The 23,415-nt window shown below is 35.5% G+C and overlaps 2 protein-coding genes across 3 annotated transcripts in view; one reads left to right on the plus strand and one right to left on the minus strand.

The window, feature by feature from the left end:
- Positions 1-23,415, minus strand: part of LOC123875801 (hemicentin-2-like) — a 357,222-nt gene that overhangs the window by 267,715 nt on the left and 66,092 nt on the right. The window lies entirely within an intron of this gene.
- Positions 1-23,415, plus strand: part of LOC123875800 (synaptic vesicle glycoprotein 2B-like) — a 46,805-nt gene that overhangs the window by 18,918 nt on the left and 4,472 nt on the right. For both annotated transcript variants that reach the window (XM_045921840.1, XM_045921839.1), the window contains exons 5-8: positions 939-1,123; positions 14,582-14,763; positions 18,561-18,711; positions 19,529-19,803. In XM_045921840.1, coding sequence (XP_045777796.1) covers positions 939-1,123; positions 14,582-14,763; positions 18,561-18,711; positions 19,529-19,803 — 793 coding nt within the window. The remainder of the gene's footprint in view (positions 1-938; positions 1,124-14,581; positions 14,764-18,560; positions 18,712-19,528; positions 19,804-23,415) is intronic.

The following is a 23,415-nucleotide window of genomic DNA, read 5'->3' on the forward strand; positions in this document are numbered from 1 at the left end:
CGATGCCCGCTACTTCGCCCGCGTGGATTAAGGTTTTTTGAAATCCCGTGGGAACTCTTTGATTTTCCGGGATAAAAAGTAGCCTATGTGCTAATCCAGGATATTATCTATCTTCATTCCAAATTTCAGCCAAATCCGTCCAGTAGTTTTTGCGTGAAGGAGTAACAAACATACACACACACACACACACACACACACATACAAACTTTCGCCTTTATAATATTAGTGTGATGTGATAAGATATTTTTGTTAAATTTTTATTTTTAACATGATGAATGAATCCGGTTTCTAAGCGTAAGTTTTGCAAGGTAGGTAGGTATTTTTCCGGAAAATACGAGAGATGCAGGTGCCTTAGACTTGATTTACTTGGGTTAATTCACCATGCAGCTAAGTGAACTGAGCATACTGAGTAGTAGATCAATCAATAATCAAAGATATAAAACTCCAAATAGATAAAGCTTACGCATTCATATTTAAAAGCCGATTCACACGCGCGCACGTACACGTGACACTTGCTTGTGATGCGCGTGAATCCGTAGACATAACTCCACGCATTACGTCTACGCGAACGTTCACGCCATGCAAGCGGTATGCCATGTCTCATACAGTTCTACACATTACAACGCAATGGTACGCGCTACGTCTACGCTTACGCGACGCATACGCGGGCTGTGTGGCCGGCGCTTTAATAAGTAAAGACAAATTCGTATGCTGAAATGTTTTGGTAGGCAAGGCATTCCGAACCAGTGGTAGATGCTCTTGACAATTCAAAGTGCATACTTGTAAAAATTAATTTAAAAAAAAAAATGAATTTTGTATTTTCCTACCCCGTGTTCTGTTTTCTTTCTACCAATTTTATCCATCCTGACATTTAGAAGCACTTTCTTTAGTATTTAGTGACTGATAATAATAATTAATTATTAAATTTTCTTTTTCAGTTCTTCATAATTGGAACTTCTACTTATTCGTTATGTCATTATGGCCATTATTGGCAACTATCCTGTATTGCTTCCTGCCTGAAAGTCCGAAGTACTACATAACACAGCAGAGGTACGACGAAGCAAGGGAGGTCCTCATCAAAATCTACACGAAAAACACAGGGAAGTCTGTTGATGAATTTCAGGTAAGGTGTTTTCTTTTTATTGAAGAGATTGTGGTAATATGGTTATTCTTATCGGAATCGAATTAGGTTTAGATTTAGGTATAGTAATAGCGCTAAATTTAGCGATTTAATTACCCTCTGTATTTAATAAATATATCAACTCTTAGTATTAAACTCGCCTATGTAAACCAATTTCTACATGGTATATTAAAATATTTAAAAAAAAAAACAAGTGTAAATTCAAAATTTATAACACCCCCGACAAGTGAAGGTTACAGTAACTAGAAATGAGCTGATAACAGTCAAACGGCTGAACCGATTTTCTCGGATCATAGCTAAAAACACTCTCGATCAAGCCACCTTTCAAACAAAAAAAAACTAAATTAAAATCAATTAATTAGTTTAGGAGCTACGATGCCACAGACAGAATATACACAGATACACACGTAAAACTTATAACACCCCTCTTTTTGGGTCGGGGGTTAACAAAACATTATTGACCGTGTTTACCCATAAAATACTTATCACAATCTAAGTACTAAAAAACTAGTAAACTTTTTGCACTAATAGATCCAAAGTACTAGACGAGCCAAATGGGTCACCGACATTCATTTTGGCCGCCGTTGCAATTATGCAATCAGAGGTGCCATTGGACCGAGGCCAAGTACTAACTGGTATTAGAACCTACGAGACATTACAGCATTAAATTTTTTTATCACAAAAAACACTTTGGTCTCTTCGATAATATTAATCTGATTTTAAGATATTGCGGCATTATGACAAAAAATTGTGTAGCTTTATTAATATTTATTTTTATAGACTAGCGCTTGGTTACTCCTGGCAAGTGATGACGCAGCCTAAGATGTTTAGTTATTTGAACCATAAGGCCTCATTCATACGAGAGCTTCTTTAAAGTCCGTTAAAAAACGTTCAAAAAAAACAAATGCATTCCCAAGTATCTGTTCACACCGCAACACTTTTTTTAACGCGTACAACGTTAATACCCGCCAACACCGCGCCGGGTTTTAACGCAACGCTTTTATAACGCTCGTGTGAATAAGGCCTAATAAAGCAAACTTTACGTCATTTTAAATCAATGTGGTTTGGCACATTTTGGTATAACTGGGTCCAAATGATTCAGACGAATAAGGATTATAGAAAGAGAGCCAGCGAGGGCCAGAACTTTGTTATTTTATAAAAGCTGAAACTTCTCTGCGTATTATCCATTGCTTTTAAAATATAAAAATTTACACTTCATACAAAAAAATTCACACCTTTTTACCTGTTGTCTTCCAAAGCCACCATGATCCAAACTTCATAGTCGCTGATCGTTCTTCCCTGTGTTGGGGACAATACGCACAGAAACTTTCAACTTTTATAAAATAGCGAACGAAGTACCTATAGCTTTTCTTCGAATTAGTTGTTTTATGGCCATGAAGGATTGAGGTTGATTACCTAAAACCCTGTACATTTTCTATATTTGCCTACTTATTATGTTTTGAGACTTCTAGGGCAAGGTACTTTGCTGGTCCTATTACGTTATGCAAAAAAGCCTCGGTTTTATAGACGTGTGTGTGACAGCTGTGTTCCAGCGATAGTTGGTGCGTGTGTGTGTGCGTAGATCCCTAGTAATTTATTACCCCTTCACGGAGGTTTACGAAAAATGGCAGGGCAATTTTCCCCATATTTTCCCTTATTTTTTGCACTGTTTTTGTAATGAAAGAGCCTGTATTATAGAGTTGTATTTAATAAAAGATTAACGTAATAAATCTTTGTGGACTTCGTCTTTTGCTAAGATACTTAATTAATTAATATTTCACCAAAAGATAATCGTTTGGCACACCTGAAAACGATAAATCAAAAATTTAAATCGAATGAAAATAAGATTTGTGAAGAAAACGAAGTAAAATAATAATATTTAAGGCAGAGTTGGAAAAAAAACAGTTAATTTTATTTGTTTAAAACGTGTTTAAACCTTGTTTTGTTTAAAATATGTTTAAATTGATAAGTGCCTTACCCTTACTTGAATAATGAATATACTTAGCTAATCTTCCTAGAATTTTTCAAATAAACGTCTAAAATACGTACGACTCCTAGTGGCGTAAACAACTTAATCTGCAACTGACGTTTACCCCAACCCTCTCAACATACAACATATAAACACATTACACCTTTTCTTCCACCGTGTTCTCAAACATAATATGTCATCGTAACATAAATACAGGGGTATTATGAATTTATGTGGCACACTTCTTTACCCACCGATGGCATACAAAGAGATTTAGGTAAATGATAGAGTCACTATTTGGAACATTTTCTTTTAAATATTTTTTGGATTCTAACAAATGCCTCACGTTGTAACTTTGAAATTGAAATATATGAATAGGTAATATTTTAGTTCAAGTCTCGACACGGGCGTGCATAATCACGTTTTTTTGTGGAGATTTTATTAATGGTCATGATATACGAACGATCTTAAAACCCATCTGCTAACCAGATGAGAGGTGCTTTTATACTTATACATTAATTAATTTTTATTCCAGTTCACATGAGTTGCGTAATGAAATCAGGTTAAAGTTATCACTAATTAAGTAATTCCAATTTGGTTTCGATTTATCCCACCTAATACTATAATCGAAAAAATTCCGAACATAAAACGATAGTGTTATCTTAGGTAAATCGTGCAAGGATCAAGGTTGTCGAGTTTTAAAGTTTCAGAATTCAGGCGATATTAACACACTTTTACATGTCATACCAAACAGGCCTTAAGATAAAAAAAAAAACGTGCCAAATGGTAACAAAGTCAAAGTCATTCAAATTACTACTACTACAATAAACTTTTTATACTATTATAGTACTATTGTAAACTTTCTGGTTGTCAAACAATGATGTAGTGGTGATGATTACGTTAATTTAAAACTAAAGCAACGAGGGTTCCAAACACACCCAAGTCTGAGAAGAGCCCACAACAAACTCAGCCGGGTATTCTTTTTTCATTATTATAATATTATATATTTGCCTTGCTTGCAACTTTTGTTGTTTTATCCTATCTGTCACTTATATAAAATTTAAATATCGTTGGGGCGTATTTTTTGAGGCCGATCAACGACATCGTTCAGTGAATTATTAATGCGAATCGCAAAGTTAAAGGCATAAAGGCAAAAGAAAAGATTTATGTGCTCAAATATTCGTCGCCCGTACGTCGAATGATCATTATTTGTTAAACATGTTGCCAGCTGGGGTTACGATGGTTATTGATGATCGGGGCTTATAGGGATTTATGACTGTGAGGCATGCAACGTTAATACTTAAAAAGTTCGTAGTTTCCAAATTTGGCTAAGGTAGCGTAGAATATGAATATTAATCATGGAAAAGTCAAAGTTAACTAGTCATCACGGAACTAAGCTTCAATGAAAAGACACACGCCGGCAGAATTAGCGGAACACAAAAAAAAGGAAGAGTTAATGTATTTTTTTCACAACACTAGCTAGTTACATTACCTTTTTAAATTTTTAGGTCTAATTTAAAAACGGAAAATTAGTCGACATTAATTTTTATCATTCGTTTGTTTTAATTTTTCACTCATACATCTCTATGGACTGTTTTGAAGTTGATTTTCTGTTAAATAGTCATCACGGAACTAAGCTTGAATATAAACAGAAGAATTTTTTTTTTATTTAAATTAACTTTGGCAAGTGCTTTTGTTTGCAATAGTTAAAAGAATCTACCACTGATTCAGAATGCCATTCCAATCTTCAAATAGTAACTAATTTAATAGATTTTTTAAACACTATCATAGATGAAGGCATGGTGTAAAAAATCATTTTCGCACAAAAAAAAAAAAAAAAGTAAATTTTATCATATTTAAATATTTAAACTATAACATTCTTTTTGATAATAAGATAATTTTATGTTATTTGAAATTCTTCCATTCAGTTTTCTCATTAAGAGGGCTCTCTCCGTCACTCGTTTCATACAATCGTAGTTCCAATTTCATTTGAATATTAAGCAACCAAATACCACGAAATTTTGCAGACATATTCTAGAAACTAATATCTATGTCTGTGGTTTTCCAGATTTCTGTTAAAATATTCGGTTTCAAAGTTACGCGGTCTTAAAAACTTTCATACAAATCTTTGAGCAACTGTAATTTTAAAACTACATATTTTTAGAAAAATCTAAAACACCACAGACACAGATATTAGTTTCTAGAATATGTCTGCAAAATTTCATGGACTTTGGTTGCTTAGTATTCAAATGAAATTGGAACTACGATTGTATGAAACGAGTGGAAACGAGTGACGGAGAGAGCCCTGTTAAACTGGTTACAAAATACAAGCAACGAATTCGTGTTCACATAAAATGCGTCCACCATTTCCCATTTAATTAAGTAATTGCATTAAATGGGTAACAAGATACACAGTTTCATACGTAATTACAGAATAATGATATGAACAATTTATAGAATCAATTGCATTTAATTAGCTACGAAACTATGTTTTATCAGTTTATACAGAGTGTAACGCTAGCAAAAGTGAAGACAGGTGATAGTACTGATAAGATACCAAAAAAAAATAAGTGAAAAAAAACCTGTAAGTACTTATTTAAAAAAAGTTAATATTGCAAATAAAACATCTGGCTGACGCTATAACTCAATGGACGTTGCGTAACTAGGAAGTCAATGCCGCGACGTTAGGTGGGGCATTGAAAAATACTAAATTACTAAAACTACACAGTAAGGCCATATTTATTAAGGTTATTAGCATTGGATTGTGTTTAGGTAGTATAATCTAAGATTTTGCTAGCGTTCGTTCGTTCACACCCTGTACCATTAAAATCATTGGTCAGAAATGCACTACCCCTCTAGGTCCAGTTGCATGACAGGTGGTTAAAGTTACGTTACGTTCCCGTTAAACTTTATTTTTATTCAACATTTTTACCTGCTGGCTATTATATTCGTAGTTAATCGTAGAAATTCGGCGACTCCTATTCAGTTCAGTTAGTTAGTCGAGCTTTCTATTTAATAAACAGCATTGAATAACGTAGATTTTGTAAATTTATTGTAACACTTGTAATATGTAGGTTGCTTACGAGTTGAATTTGAACAAAAGGCGATACAAATTATTTAGGTTAGATTAAGAAATATTATTAAAACAATAGCATGTAAGATTTCATTATAATTAATATTAGTTCATAAAAGAGTCGATCATAAGCCTTCACCAATTAAAGACGTCTACCACAACGCCGTCGTACAATCATTTAACACAACCAAAAGTTTAATATTTCACACTAAAGATACAGTTTAGTCAGAGCAGGTATGAATCAGATTCAGTAGAACCCTTCTCTTATAATACCTGACATTTGACCAAGCGTCAATATATGTAAGTGTAAATAAATAAGCCAAATGGCCTATTTTTTGGCTTATGCGTATTTGTACCTTTGTCCTTTCTATCATAATTATTATTGTCTAATATCTTTGAATTATCTAATAAATTATTGCGTTAATTCGTTACGTGACGGTGTGACAGGCGGCCTCTTTGATTACTTCCTTCACGCAACGTGGTTCATTACGAAAGGGGGCGCTAAGTAATAAAATTAAATTAAATGTAAACAAAATTATCGCTGATGCCTTTAAACGGCGTGAAGACTTCAATATAATTTTACGAGTGCTGAATAAAATTATAATAATACTAGCCGATGCCCGCGACTTCGCCCGCGTGTATTTAGGTTTTTTGAAATCCCGTGGGAACTCTTTGATTTTCCGGGATAAAAAGTAGCCTATGTGCTAATCCAGGATATTATCTATCTCCATTTCAAATTTCAGCCAAATCCGTCCAGTAGTTTTTGCGTGAAGGAGTAACAAACATACACACACACACACACACACACACACACACATACAAACTTTCACCTTTATAATATTAGTGTGATTTTTCCTCTTGAGTAGCGTGTTAATGATGATTTTTAACCCCCGACCCAAAAAGAGGGGTGTTATAAGTTTGACGTGTGTATCTGTGTATCTGTGTATCTGTGTATCTGTGTATCTGTGTATCTGTGTATCTGTGTATCTGTGTATCTGTGTATCTGTCTGTGGCCTCGTAGCGCCTAAACGAATGAACCGATTTTAATTTAGTTTTTTTTGTTTGAAAGGTGGCTTGATCGAGAGTGTTCTTAGCTATAATCCAAGAAAATCGGTTCAGCCGTTTGGAAGTTATCAGCTCTTTTCTGGTTTTCTTATTACTTTTATCCCAGGACCCCCAGAGGTTACGTATTTTCTGACACAGGAAATATGTACGATTGAGTAGTGTTAGTAAGTACTAAGAAAGCATGCCTAGCCTACGTGCTAGCTTGCTTAGACGGCCAATTTTCAGGTATCTGATAATCAAGGTACATAAAACCATTACTTACCTCACGTAAATTCTCCAAACTGATTTTTACGTATATTTTCCTTAAAAATATGTCGCCAATACTCCCAGACACTTCCCGCGTCGGCCGTATTGCTTTGCAGACGCTTTAAAGCTCCCAAAATAAGTAATTACTTAACTGCACGTAAATTCTGATGCTCCATTTTTATATATGTCCACCAGACAACTATTTTAAAACCTTTTACGAGAAGACAGACCGATCCAGAGGGCCAATCATCCCCTAAATTCAATTTAAATGCCTCTGTGGGTTTGAGCGCGAGGGCATCATTATCTACGCGCATGAGACTGAGTAAGACATGTATTAGGATATATTGACTTCTCTCTCACTCTCTTATAGTTTACTTATGTCAATTAATTATTAATATTTTAAAAAAACAGCTAAAAATTAAAAAAATTGGAGAATTTACGTGAGGTAAGTAATGTATTTATGTACCTTGATTACCTGATACCTGAAAATTGGCCGTCTAAGCAAGCTAGCAGGTCTGTAGGCATGCGTTCTTAGTACATACTAACACTACTCAATCGTCCACATTTCGTTCGTCAGAAAATACGTGACGGCTGGTGGCCCTGGGATCTTTCACTATTGTAACAGAGGTTCATAATATTATGTCAATCGGCAAATGTCAAGCTGTCAAGATGGACGTTGCTTAGATACATAATTATTTATTTGAAAATAATGTTTTGGAAAACTCCGATACTTTGGATCGTAGGCGCGGAGTTTCTAATTTATAAAATATTATAATCACAGTTAAACGAGAAAACATCAATTCAATTATAATATCCAACAGTCAACCAAAGGCCACGAACAATCAACCCAAACCCAAACCATAGTCAAACTATTTTTAGGGTTCAGTAGGTATCTGTAGAGAAAAAAAAAATGTTGTAGCCTCGACAGTTGTAGTCGCGTAGGTGTGCATGGCATCATTAAATATCGTGGGAGGCGATGACCCTCCGCGCGGCTGAGGTTCCCGCATCGTAGTCGCTTTGTCGCGCAGGTTTGGATGATGCATTAGGCGCACCTTCTTTATATTTTATCTGCTTGAACTCAGCTTATTTACTTTGACAAAATACGTTTAAAATTCATCATTATCAGGATCAACCCATCGCCGGCTCACTACTGAGCACAAGTCTCCTCTCAGAATTAGAAGCTACCACACTGGCCAAGCACGTATTGGCACACCTCACGCACCTTTAAGGGAGCATTATGGCCAACTCTTAAGCATGCAGGTTTCCTGACGGTGTTTTCCTTCACCACTTCGTTGTCTGTCTGTGTGTCATCTTTCAAGAGAATCAAAACTTATAAATTGGGTACTTCCCGTTTACGTAGAATCATGAAAGGCAGGTAGCAATATCTTATAGCCCAAGTACTCTACTCCTGTGGCCCAAGTAAACAGAAAAATCCGACAACTGAATTGTCATTACGAAAAAAAAACTTGTACGGAACTCTTCATGTGTGAGGCAGACTCGCACTTGACCGGTTTTTGAAAGTTATGTCAAATAAAAATTTTACATGCAATAATAAACAAAATGAAATACAAGCCAATTTATTCCTTATTTCATCGGGTGAAAGTCGATTTCAATTTAATCGTAGGTATATCTTGAAAAGCGAACTATTTATACGACTACGTAAAATGGGCACATTTTTAAAGCAACGACATGTTAGAAACAGATATTTCGTTTTGGTCGTGTTAAACTATGTGAGTCATTCAGATAATTCTTGATTTAGTGATGTTCGGTCAAAAATATTTCATGGAACGTATAATTAACATAACATTGATGTTACTTTTGAAGAGATATTAGCTGCCTTATTGGATTTATACATCGATGGATTTATATTATTATAGAAATTGGGTTTTAGAATGGCACAAATAAACGGTAATTTATGAATAAAAGTTTAAAAAGCGTGAAATAAAAATTAAATTAAAAATTTAAAAAACCCCCGACACATAAACCTCTAAAAAGTAAAAAAATAATAGGTAAGTATGTATGGGCCCTTTAAGAATAGTATAAATAGTAAAGTTTTTATCCAAGCGCTCGTTGCGTCGGGGGACCGCTAAAGTTAACAAAAACTATTCTTTCTACAACAGATGACTTTCATAGTTTATGATAGGTAGCGGTCCCCTGGCGCAACGAGCGCTTGGATAAAAACTTTACTATTTATACTATTCTTAAAGGGCCCATACATACTTACCTATTATTTTTTTACTTTTTAGAGGTTTATGTGTCGGGGGTTTTTTAAATTTTTAATTTAATTTTTATATTACCTGAAATTATTCTTGTTTGGTCAAAATTGGTTTCGAATTTTAGAGCAAATACGGTCAAGTGCGAGTGAAGCAAAAAAAACATCGTGAGGAAACCTATATGCTCGAGAGTTCTCCATAATGTTCTCATAGATGTGTGAAGTCTACTATGCTAATTCGCGGTTGGCCAGCGTGGTAGACTGTGGCCTAACCTTTATCATTCTGAAAGGAGACTTCCTGTGCTTGCTAGTAAGCTGGTGGTTGATGATGATGATGATAATCATGCTATTTGGAGCCAGTTATATCTAATAGACGTAATATAATGTATATGTAACGTAATATAACGTAATATATATATATATATATATGTAACGTAATATAATGTAAATAGTAAGTGCTAGTCAATTAGATTATTTTGTAATTTATAGACTGGCGCTTGGCTGCCCTTATTATAACTGTAGGGTATAGTAAAAGCTTTATAATCACACTAATATTATAAAAGCGAAAGTTTGTGTGTATGTATGTGTGTGTGTACTTTTGTTACGCCTTCAAAAACTACTAGACGGATTTGGTGGAGATAGATTATACCCTCGATTAACACATAAGCTAATTTTTATACCGGAAAATTGAAGAGTTCCTGCCCGATTTTTAAGAAACCTATAGCCACGCGAACGAAGTCACAGGCATCAGCAAGTAGCTTTATAATAGTTAGATAGTTTTGTTTTTCTAGTTCCATTTTTCTTTTAAAAGGACTAAAATTCCAGAATAAAGACTCGTATGTTCTTCACAGCGGACAGTGAACGACAAAGAAACCTCCCGCTTTTACACTTTTTTCCCATCCCCCTATAATCCCTGGCTTATAACGAGATTGTCTTAAGGCCGACTGCGTCACAAAGCACACAAATGAATATTAAATAACGCTTTTAACAAGGGAAACGTTGTTCTCGTTGCCTGGCGTACATGCAAAGTGGCGTATTTATTATTAACAAGTTGATTAGATTCTTCTTCAGGAACTCCTTTATAACTGATTGGTAATTCTATTTGCGAGCTTTTACGATCTTTGAGTCTTGAGCCTTCCGAGTAGAGGAGATTTGTTTCTTTGACACACGCGTTACATAATGAATGTATATAAAATTTATAGCTATTTAAACGCGCTTCAGATTTTTGTCATATAAACATAGGATGTGAGTCATACTAGATGTATGACTCACATCCTTATTAGAAAAGCAACTTGTATACTTGGTCTCAATCCGTCACATGCAAAATGATAGGTATCTTGGCCAAAATACATCAAAGTTTTACGTCTCCGCGGTAAAGGCGCGAACACAATAACTTGGCAAACAAACCCCTTAAGGCTGCCAACAGGGTTGTGTAGTGAGGGATTTGATACTTACAAATAGATTCGTTTCATTTTCAAATCCTAGCTCACTCAACTCTTCCATCAGATCTGACATTACCTAAGCTAAGCTACGAAAATGACTCGAGTCTTTTAGTTAGTTCCGCTCACATCACTTACATCACACGCCCCTTTTGAAATGGCAACTAGTATACTTGATCTCAATCCGTCAGATGCAAATTTGTATATTGGCCAAAATACATCAAAGTTTTACGTCTCCTCAGTAAAGGCGCGAACATAATAAATAACCTGGTAAACAAACGCGTTAAGGCTGCCAACAGGGTTGTGTAGCGAGGGATGTGTTTGATGAGATTCTCACAAATAGATTCGTTTCATTTTCAAATCCTAGCTCTCTCAACTCTTCCATCAGATCTGACATTACCTAAGCTAAGCTACGAAAATGCCTCGAGTCTTTTAGTTAGTTCCGCTCACATCACTTACAATTCAAACGCAATTCGTATACATGATCTCAATCCGTCACATGCAAATTTATATATTGGCCAAAATACATCAAAGTTTTACGTCTCCTCAGTAAAGGCGCGAACATAATAAATAACCTAGTAAACAAACGAGTTAAGGCTGCCAACAGGGTTGTGTAGCGAGGGATGTGTTTGATGTGATTGTGATTCTCAGAAATAGATTCATTTCATTTTTAACCCCCGACCCAAAAAGAGGGGTGTTATAAGTTTGACGTGTGTATCTGTGTATCTGTGTATCTGTATATCTGTGTATCTATCTGTGGCATGGTAGCTCCTAAACTAATGAACCGATTTTAATTTAGTTTTTTTGTTTGAAAGGTGGCTTGATCGAGTGTGTTCTTAGCTGTAATCCAAGAAAATCGGTTCAGCCGTCTGAAAGTTATCAGCTCTTTTCTAGTTACTGTAACCTTCACTTGTCGGGGGTGTTATAAATTTTTAACTTACACTTGTCAAATCCTAGCTCATTCAACTCTTCCATCAGATCTGACATAAGCTGAGTTGCGAAAATGAACTGTTCCATTTAGAGAGTTACATCCCTTTCTTCTTCTTTCACATCCCTTATCGATGAGAAAGACGTAAAGGCTCCTAAGTCTAATCCATACTAATATTATAAATGCAACAGTGTGTCTGTCTGTCTGTCTGCTACGTTTTCACGGCTCAACCTGAACTGATTTTAATGAAAGGTACAAACTTAGGATACATCCCGATTCCCGAGGAAGGACATAAGCTACTTTTTATCCTGGAAAATCAATGAGGTTCTACGGGAGTTAAGAAAAACCGAAATCCACGCGGTCGAAGCCGCGGGCATCCTCTAGTAATACTATAAATGTAAATGTTTAGATGTTTGTTACTCCTTCACGCCACAACCGATTTGGCTAAAACCTGGAATGGAAATAGCTTATGACCCTAAAATAATATATAAGCTTTTTATAAACTTTTATCCAATAAAATCAAAAAATAGATTAAAAACCTCATATCAATGCATATCCACACAGACATCGTCTAGATTGTATGTAAGAAAGAGAGAGAGAGAGAGAGAAAGAGAGAAAGAGAGAAAGAGAGAGAGAGAGAAATGTGTCGCATGATTGTGCCTGATTGGCTGTTAGAAAGGCAGCCTTGGATTTGATCCAATCCGTAAGAAACAAATCATATATTGGCCAAAATACATCAAACTTTTACGCCCTCCCCATAAAAGCGCAAACACACATGCAAAACAATAACCTGGCAAACAACCCGTTAAGGCCGCATAAATCTTTGGCGTTCTATCGCGGCCGGAGAAGTTGAAACGTTCGTATAAATTCTAAGAATATTGCCGCCATTCGATATCGGTATTTATGGCTGGCAACTTTGAACTTAGGGTTACCACTTACCACCTTACCTTATTTAGAATGTGGTTACCAACTTTTAATTCTTATTTTAACGGGACTGCATTGAAGCCTGAAAGGAGGGCCTATATACGCTGTGGGCCTATATACCCTATATGGGTGTGACCTGTAGGCATGTATAAATGTCCGCCCATAATTACTCTAACCGATTATGATAAATGATACGTCATACTAAAAATTTCAAGAAATCAAAATAGCTGATTTTACTCGTTTTAATGAGCGGGCTGAAAAAGATGCAATGCAAACCGCAGTCGGGAGGTTCCAAAAACTTTTTAATCCATACTATCCTGTCATATAGTCTGCTACGTTTTCACGGCCCAACCACTGAACCGATTTTAATGAAATTTGGTGTAAACTTGGGCCACATCCCGGGGAAGGACACAATAATCATCTGTCACAGCTGGGTCCTATAACGTAAATTTATACAGGTCTTGCAGAAAAAGCTGTCAAGATAGACATCACATAGAGAGTCCAGGCCCTGAACAATCTTTGTCCTTAATAGTTTGCAGTTTAGCAACACACTGACAAGTGACAACCCTAGTTGTGACGTCATAGCACCTGATACCATCTCCCAATATATTATTGTTTAGTGTCTTATTGTCTTGGTGCTATAATTTTCGTGAAATAGGTTCTGTATTACTTTTGCGGTGGAGATCATGTATTTGTTTCAATGCATGGAAATGAGGTAAACTTATATGATTCAAAAGAGAAAGAAAATCAGGCCAATTTCAACACGGCCGTTTTTTCTTGAATTTTGGTGGACTTTCTACAATTTTTTTTTTCAAATTTGAAATGGTTTATTGTTCTCCTAGTTATTGTAAAAGCTCTTACTTAAAGCCATCAAATTATGTCTTATAAACTCATGAAAATACATGTTTAAAATTTAATTATTATCTTATACTTATTAGAAATTAAAAACCACGTTTAGATTTCGGTGGGTACGTTTTTATGTCGTATATAATCTAATATATAATATATAATATCGATTGCCTTATAATGGCCTCAAGACGAATGACGATATAATACAGTGCGTCGGAATTGGTCCATTTGGACCAACCCGCCATGTAATTTATGAATATTTGAATTCAACGTCGTGTCTATGGTATCGTCATCATCATCAGTCTATGGACGTCCACTGTTGGACATATGCCTTCTAAAAGAGCGCTACCACATCCAGTCCTCAGCCTTCCTCATCTAGTCACTTCTCACTAGCCTCTACATCGGAGTCCATCGTACTGTAGGGCGTCTCACACTACAGTATGTCAATGATGAAAATATGTCGGTGATTTATCTATATACCTACTAGGTGATGCCCACGACTTCGTTCGCGTGGATATAGGTTTTTAAAATCGTGTAGGAACTCTTAATTTTCAGGAATAAAAAGTAGTCTATGAGTTAATCCAGGGTATAATCAATCCATCTCGATTCTAATTTCAGCCAAATCCGTCCGTAGTTTTCTGCAAGAAAGAGTAACAAACATACACACGTACCCACACACATACATACACACAAACTTTCGCCTTTATAACATTAGTGTGATGTGATTTTTTGCAGTATAAAGACTTATGGAAAGACAAGAAAACGTACGCAATAGACGAGACACCGGAAAATAGTCCGAATAAAAACTTCGCGGGCATGCTCACAGCCAGCCTGCACAATGTCAAGCCGATGTTCCAAAAACCCCGCGGCCTATATCTGCTGCTTTTCTGTGTCATGAGCTTCTTCACTTTGCTATTGTGAGTACACATTTTGTATGTACGAGGAAGTATTATTGTTTTTAAGGTAAAGAACTATAAACATATAAACAAACTTTTATTTCAGGCCGTAACCCATAATTATGTGTTAGTACAACAACAATCACTTAATCTATGTTAGTACTTATTTCTAGCTTAAATTAATTTAACAACTAATCCTACTAATGGCCGATTCACTCCAATTGCGTATGCAGCACGTACACGTGACACGTGCGTAGTGACGCGCGTAAACCCGTAGACGTAAATGCACGTATTACGTCTAAGTGAACGTTCACGCTACGTAAGCGGTATGTCCTGTTTCATACAGTTCCATACATTACAACGCAATGGTACGCGCTACGTCTATGCTTACGCAGCCTGTGTGAACGAGCTATAAATTAAAACTAATCCGGACTGTCCAGTTTAAAATGCACGTGTAAAATGACTGGCAGTAAGCTTTAAGTAAGGTCAGCTTTACCTGCCCAGTACAGCCCAGTACTATGTCGATGACAAAACAAAAAAAAACCAAAAACTTGTTTAAGTACGAACGATTGTTGTAGAAAATAACACCAATTTGTCTTAATTGCGACAGTTATTAATAGATATTATTCACAGATAATTTGTATGTATATTTGAAAGTTCAATTAACATGAAATAAAGCACAATTATTATGGTAATTAAATGGCAGCCATTTAATGGGAAACACAATCACGATAATTGCTTCGTAATTCGGTAGGTACTTGATGGAATTCAAAATAACCTGACTGATAAAATGGACATATTCTTTTTTTGAAAATAACTTAAACTCCCATTTATTTTGTTTGACGGTTACGGTTGAAAATGACGTCATGAAAACAAAACATGGAGGAGACTCAAAGGCCTTCATCCATCCATCAATCCATCCATCCAAAATCTTCCATCTCCAACATTACTCTTTTGTCATTTTCTTTAACAGGGCTCTCTCCGTCACTCGTTTCATACAATCGTAGTTCCAATTTCATTTGAATATTACGCAACCAAAGTCCATGAAATTTTGCAGATATATTCTAGAAACTAATATCTGTGTCTGTGGAGTTTTAGATTTTTCAAAAAATATGTAGTTTTAAAATTACAGGGGCTCAAAGATTTGTATGAAAATTTTTAAGACCGCTTAACTTTGAAACCGAATATTTTAACAGAAATCTGGAAAACCACAGACATATATATTAGTTTCTGAATATGTCTGCAAAATTTCATGGACTTTGGTTGCTTAATATTCAAATGAAATTGGAACTACGATTGTATGAAACGAGTGACGGAGAGAGCCCTCTTAAAGTACTCATGAAAACAAACTAAATGAGTCTAATTCAACTGTGTTGCCATATTATGACACCAGAGTATTCTAATGCCCACTTCACTTCCCACTTTCTTCATTAGAGACTCAATGGCACTATAGTCACCTATTGTCATCCACACGACACGTGTCTCCTAAAGGTCATGACCTTTAAGACTGCTTTTCAATTCAGTTAAATGCGCAGTTTTATAAATTAATACTTCAGTTTATTTATAGCTTCCACTTTCCCCTTTAGGCATTACCCCATTTTGTACCCTCTATTTTGTCCATGCCTATGCTCTATCCACGGAAAGAAGTTAGTACAGCGCTCTCTCTGTTACGTAATCCCATACGAATGACAGAGACAAAAATCTCAGTGGGCGTTAGCCATTTTGAGACACAAACCAATCAAAATCAAAGACTTCGTCTGTGTTGGTGTTAACTGGCGGGCGTGCTCTGCCTTTTGGAGTGTTTTTTTTTTGTTAAAACTGACTGGAAAGCGCTCTAATAGTACAGTCAATTTGCAAATTGCCCTCCGAAAAAAGACCTACCGCAATTTGACATAATGAATCGTTAGGGGGCATGTCAAGAGGTCACAGGAAAAATAAAAAGGTCGCGCTGATTGCTGATTTTGAGAAATTCAAAAATGAATAAAAAAAAAATTGAAATGCTTTTTCTTGGAAACTATTGGTTTTAGAAAAAAAGTTTTTTAAATAAAAATGTAGAGGGCATTACGAACTATATTTTTTGTCATTGGAGTGACGTCATCCGACTTGAAATACAAAGAGGGCGCTAATGGATCAAAAAAGTGTTTCAACGCTATTTTCGATAGGAAAAAATGATTTTTTTATAATAATGTAAACTGGAAAGTTGTTCGTCACAAAATTAGCTACAACTTTTATTTTAACAAAATTTTTATAAAACTTACCGTTTTCGAGCTGGAACTTGTCGAAGTGTACAAATTGTACATTATGTACCGTGCCGTTGCACAGTTCTAATGCCATTCAGTTTTTATCTTTTTTAACCCCCGACCCAAAAAGAGGGGTGTTATAAGTTTGACGTGTGTATCTGTGTATCTGTGTGTCTGTGTATCTGTGTATCTGTGTATCTGTCTGTGGCATCGTAGCGCCTAAACGAATGAACCGATTTTAATTTACTTTTTTTTGTTTGAAAGGTGGCTTGATCGAGAGTGTTCTTAGCTATAATCCAAAAAAATTGGTTCAGCCGTTTAAAAGTTATCAGCTCTTTTCTAGTTTTCTTGTAGAAAAGAAGGTTAGATAACCGTTAGGTTCATAATACTATGTCAATTGACAAATGTCAAGCTGTCAAGATGGACGTTGCCTAAATACATAATTATTTATTTGAAAATCTTTTTGAAAATGATGTTTTGGAAAACTCAGATACTTTAGATAGTAGGCGCGGAATAGTCCAAGAAAATCAGTTCAGCCGTTTGAAAGTTATCAGGTCTTTTCGGTCTTTTCTAGTTACTGTAACCTTCACTTGTCGGGGGTGTTATAAATTTTTGATTTACACTTGTTTTAATTCAAATGAAATAGCAGTAATTGTTTTCTTACTTTTTTATCAAAAAATTTGAACTTTTGTTTAACAAAAATTTGAACTTAGGTGAATTTATCTATGTTTTGCATCACGTTTATTTCTTTCTTTTGAAACAAACACATTTATTCGACAATTTTGTTTTTTCATTTAGTTAACTAAATGCAATAACGTTGCACTTTTTCACCTGTACCTCGAGAACAGTAAGTTTTATAAAAATTTTGTTTAAATAAAAGTTGTAGCTAATTTTGTGACGAACAACTTTCCAATTTACATTATTATAAAAAAATCATTTTTTCCTATCGAAAATAGCGTTGAAACACTTTTCTGATCCATTAGCGCCCTCTACTTTTTGTATTTCAAGTCGGATGACGTCACTCCAATGACAAAAAATGTAGTTCGCAATGCCCTCTACATTTTTATTTAAAAAACTTTTTCCTAAAACTAATAGTTTCCAAGAAAAAAGCATTTCAATTTTTTTTTATTCATTTTTGAATTTCTCAAAATCAGCAATCAGCACGACCTTTTTATTTTTCCTGTGACCTCTTGACATGCCCCATACATACATACATTTGACATACATTATGTCAAATTACGGTAGGTCTTTTTTCGGAGGGCATCTAATTATTCCTTGCATATTGACTGAACTACTAAGGGGGTGCCGTGCGTATGTCGGCGAGCGCCGGCACAGACGGGGTCCTACCAACTTGTATAGTTTAACTAACTTGTTATAAATAACTACAAACTTGACATTGGCTAATCTTTGTAAAGCCAGACGAGAGAGAGAGAAAAAAAATCAAAATCATAACCCTTCCTTTTGCCTTTGCCGCAGTCGGGTTAAAAGCATTTAAAAAGTGCTGCGCTTTTAACAATAAGCTGTATGCATCTCAAACTTTTGTCTACTTATTTATTGATTTCTTAGCTTTTGTTCCAGATACAACGTAATAAGACTATGGTTTCCTCAACTGTCGACAATCGTAGAACATTACAGTAGAACAGACAGCCAAGATCTGTGTGTCATGTTGGATTCTTATACTCATGACTTGGCCTTGATAAGCACCAATGTTACCGAAGTTTGTGTACCAGTACGTATGCTATATTTTACGCTTATTTTTTTTTGTTAAAAGAATATTAGCCAGGTTGAATGACTAATATTCCCCTTTCCTCTCCAACTAAGCGTCAGGCTTGTGCTAGGAGTAGGTACGACAATAGTGCAACGGGCGGGGTTTGAACCGCCGACCTTTCGGTTTTCAGTCCACTCCTTTACCGGTTGAGCTATTGAGGCTCATTTCTTGTAGAACAACCGATTGTGCTGGAGATGTCGTGCTGGAGACCAATTCTAGGAGTCTCATGGATTGAATTTTGCACCAACGTCCCTATACTTCAAGAACTCTGTATTAAATAACGTCTTTCAGGTCCTCTCCTCATTTACGAAGTTCACCAATTGAAAAACCTGAAATAATTATGGTCAACTAGCTGATGCCCGCGACTTAGTCCGCGTGGATTTAGGTTTTTCAAAATCCCGTGGAAAATCTTTGATTTTCCGTGATAAAAAGTAGCCTATGTGCTAATCCAGGATATTATCTATCTCCATTTCAAATTTAAGCCAAATCCGTTCAGTGGTTTTTGCGTGAAAGAGTAACAAACATACACACACACACACACACACACACACTCACACACACACACATACAAACTTTCGCCTTTATAATATTAGTGTGATAGAAATTTGATAGAAATAGTAAGTTTCGTCATAATCGGTTAAGTGGATGAATCGTAAAAGGTAACAGATATATGGTCTGTCCGTTTATGTATTTGTTATCTATGGACGGACAGGCAGACATCGCATCGTATTATTAGTATGGATTATTTGCAGTATAATATTATTTACCCCTCTTTCAGGTCGTGGGCGGTGCAGCAACGTACATAAACAGTATGATACTAGGATCTGCTTGTTTGGGACCAGTCATCATCAGTAGTGTCCTAGTAGTAAGGGTGGGGAAGAAGAACCTCTACATTGCCTGCGGTCTGATATCTGTGGGGGTGACCTTAGGACTTAGATGGGCTAGCTCGAAAGTGATCATGGTAGCTCTGTTTGCGTCGGATATGGCGATTGCCCAAATGATGGTGAATTTGAACCAATATCTGGTTGTGGAGTTCTTTCCAACGACTATGAGGTATGTTTAGTATTACATTTTGACCCCCTTGTACATATTGGCCTAACGTCCACAACTGGGCATAAGGCTCTTAAATAGAGACCTCCACACGCCACGGTCTTGCGTCGCCTAAATCCAGGAGCTCCCTGGAACTCGTTTGATGTCGTCTGTCAACCAAGTGGGAAGTCTTCCAACGCTAGGTTTCCTAGTGCGAGGTTGCCACTCCAGCATTACCATACCTATTACAGTTCATGAGATACATACAGCCCGCTAACAAACAGACCGACGAATAGATTGACGGACAGCGGAGGCTTAGTAATAGGGTTTCTCTGGCATCTAGAAATTAATATAATTAGGTACAAGAGTATCATAATTGCAACAGGTATGGACTAAGACAAAATTCCTGGTAGCTTCCACAAGGCGCCGTCGTAAGTTCGAGGATGCTCAGGCAGATGTCAGCAAAGCTTAGCTTAGAACTTCTAGTAAATTAACCAACAAGCAATCGATATTAAACTAGATTTTGCTCGTGTCTTCATCCGCATGATATAGGTAATGTGGTTGTCTAAATGACTAGATTTTTTTAACAAGATAAAGTTAAACAAAGTTAAACAGCACTAACCTCGACTACTACCCGCGCACTACCGAAAGATAGCGATAGATATAGTATAAAACTGTCGCTCAGGGCATTTTAACATTGTATTACCTAAACTAATTCAGGTGAATGTGACCATTCATAGTGTTTAATAGTGAGTTAGTGGCTATAATTAGTGGGGTTTTTATAGTAAATTACACATTTTATTTCGTAATTATTAGGTTCGCAGAAACAATCAAATACTCGTTAACAATACGTACTACATCATGTCAAATGTTGGAATGGTTTCCAGTGATAGCTAATTATTATGAGTAGGTACGATAATAGTGCAATGGGTGGGTGTTGAACTTTGAACGATCGGAATTTCGTAAAAATAGGAGTTTAGTAGTTATTGATTTTTTTCTGTAGTTTTGTTAACAGAATTCCGAAAGTTCAAAGTCATCCCAGGTTTCCCAATGCACACAGAAGTAACTTAAAAAGCTGTTTTAGTAGAAAAATCCTTCCATCATATCTTTTAGGAAGAGTACCCCTTATGACTAATAAAAAGTCTATGCCACAGGAACATAGAATATGAAACGCTTCGACCAGACAGACTGGTCTAGACAGATGCTTTTGTATAGACTAGTTTTGTTTAGACTCTATGCTTTTGTACAAAGGAACAAAGGCTTATGCGCTGTGAACCACGATCGTGGTCTACTTTCAAACAATTTTTTACTTAAAACCTCAAGCTGAACTGATAAAGTCGCTTGTGGAGCTTTGCTTAAAACATCAGCTGCTTTCATTTGAATCGAATAAAAGGCAAAAAAGGAATCCCTTTGACGATTATTTAATTCCTTTTCACAATTCAGTAGAAAGACATTTACTAGCCACTAATCAACTTAAATATTTCATTCTTTCGTATCATTTTCCTTTTTTCGTCGGATAGTATAAAATAATTGGGAGAAGACTGTTTTGTCGTGGCATTGACCTTTTATTATATAGGACTCTGGACTGACAGTCTGAGGAATATAAATAGCTTTATTAAATTAACGCCATTTTGGCGCCATAGTGATGAGCCGAAGGAAGTATATATTATTATTTTAACTATTTAATATACTTACTAAATAATTATTGCTTACATTTAGTAAACTTTTCAGTAATTTTTGACATTTTCGCAAGATACAACAATTGTATGATTTATTTATTTATTTATTGTCAACCAAAACAGATTACAATAATTACTTTAACTTAATTCTTAAATTGCTACATTTTGACCTTATTGTAATCCTATATGGTCGCACAACATGACTATGGTTTTTAGGCACGCTTAGTTATTATTTAATATTAATAAATTAAATTTAATATAAACACTTAATAAGTACACTTATACTACAATAAATAATAACCTAAGAATTCGACGAAATAACAATGTTATTCTATTATTTTACTTAATTTAATAAATTTAATTGTTTACTTAATTTTAATAAATTTAATTGTTTATCTTTGAATGGAAAATATTAAACTTTTGAAAGTTATGGAAGCTTTTTTGTAAATAAACCTTTTGTACCCTAAGTATTATTTTTTTATTGATAATTTTTGTAGAAACATTTTGTTTTTAATAAAAAATAACTTCTGAGTTTCTTATAGGCTCTTTTCAGTAGAATTAGTTAATAATTAGGAAGGTTTTAGGCCTAACTTCACGTTGACCAAGTGATGATTGGCAGACTTCAACACCTTTGTGAACATTATGCAAGACTTTCAAGCATGCAATTTCCAATGTTTCTTTTTCACCGATAAACCAACTACATTAAATTGTTCAAAGCTCGCAAAACCTACAACAATATGGGAAACTAGCTGATGCCCGCGACTTCGTTAGCATGGATGTAGGTTTTTTAAAATTCCCGTGGGAACTCTTTGATTTTCCGGGATAAAAAGTAGCCTATGTGCTAATCCAGGGTATAATCTATCTCCATTCTTAATTTCAGCTCAATCCGTCTAGTAGTTTTTGCGTGAAGGAGTAACGAACATACACACACACACACACACATACACACACATACAAACTTTCTCCTTTATAATATTAGTGTGATAAAATCAACACGTAGGTAGGTACCTATTTCCAGTATGAAACATTGCTATTATTACTCGTTTACTCAACGTTTATTAAACGCTAATTTTAATACCTAATTTATCATGATAGCAATCGCTTGTGTACAACTTACAGCAATAAATAGGGTAAAAGGGAAATATCTTATTTTGCATCAGATTTACATAAAGAATGTTGTAATAGTTTCGCCAAGCGAAGTAGAAAAGTGCCTGTATTACGAAACTTGTGATTGAAACATTGTGACCATCACTTAGAGCTATGGTAAAGGCTGTCATCATGGCTGACTCACTACTGAGCACGGATCACCTTTCAGAAGGGTTTAAGAGGGGTCTCTCCGTCACTCGCTCCATACAAACGCAGTTCGTCTCTCATTGGAATACTAACCAATCATACTCAATGGAATTTTGTAGAAACGTTCCGGGAACTAATATCTATGCCTGTTGTTTTCCAGATCTCCGTTAAAATTAACATACAAATCTTTGAGCCCCTGTAATTTTAAAACTACATATTTTTAGAAAAATCTAAAACACCAAAGGCACAGATATTAGTTTCTAGAATATTTCTGCAAAATTTCATGGACTTTGGTTGCTAATTTTTAAAATAATTGCTAAAACAAATTCTAATGAAATTGGAACTACGATTGTATGGAGTAAGTGACGGAGAGAGCCCTGTTAAATAATAAAGTATAATAATATATAGCAGGGGTGGAAAAGGGGTATGAAAATTTGTGTTCCATATTAGGTAAGACTGTTCCAGATTTATGATACATCGCCGCAATATGTTATAAACAAAGCATGTTTATTGCGAGCTAATTTTATTATGTGATTAATCACGATAGCTATCGCGCTCCACTCTTGCAGGCGTAAATAACGTGGAATGGAACGTCTAAGTTTGTTTATGAAAACGTTAACTTACAGTTTAACGTTGTTTATTATTAGTCAACTATGTAAAAACA

The sequence above is a fragment of the Maniola jurtina genome, chromosome 20 (genome assembly GCF_905333055.1).
Source record: "Maniola jurtina chromosome 20, ilManJurt1.1, whole genome shotgun sequence".
NCBI classification, from domain to species: Eukaryota; Metazoa; Arthropoda; class Insecta; order Lepidoptera; family Nymphalidae; genus Maniola; species Maniola jurtina.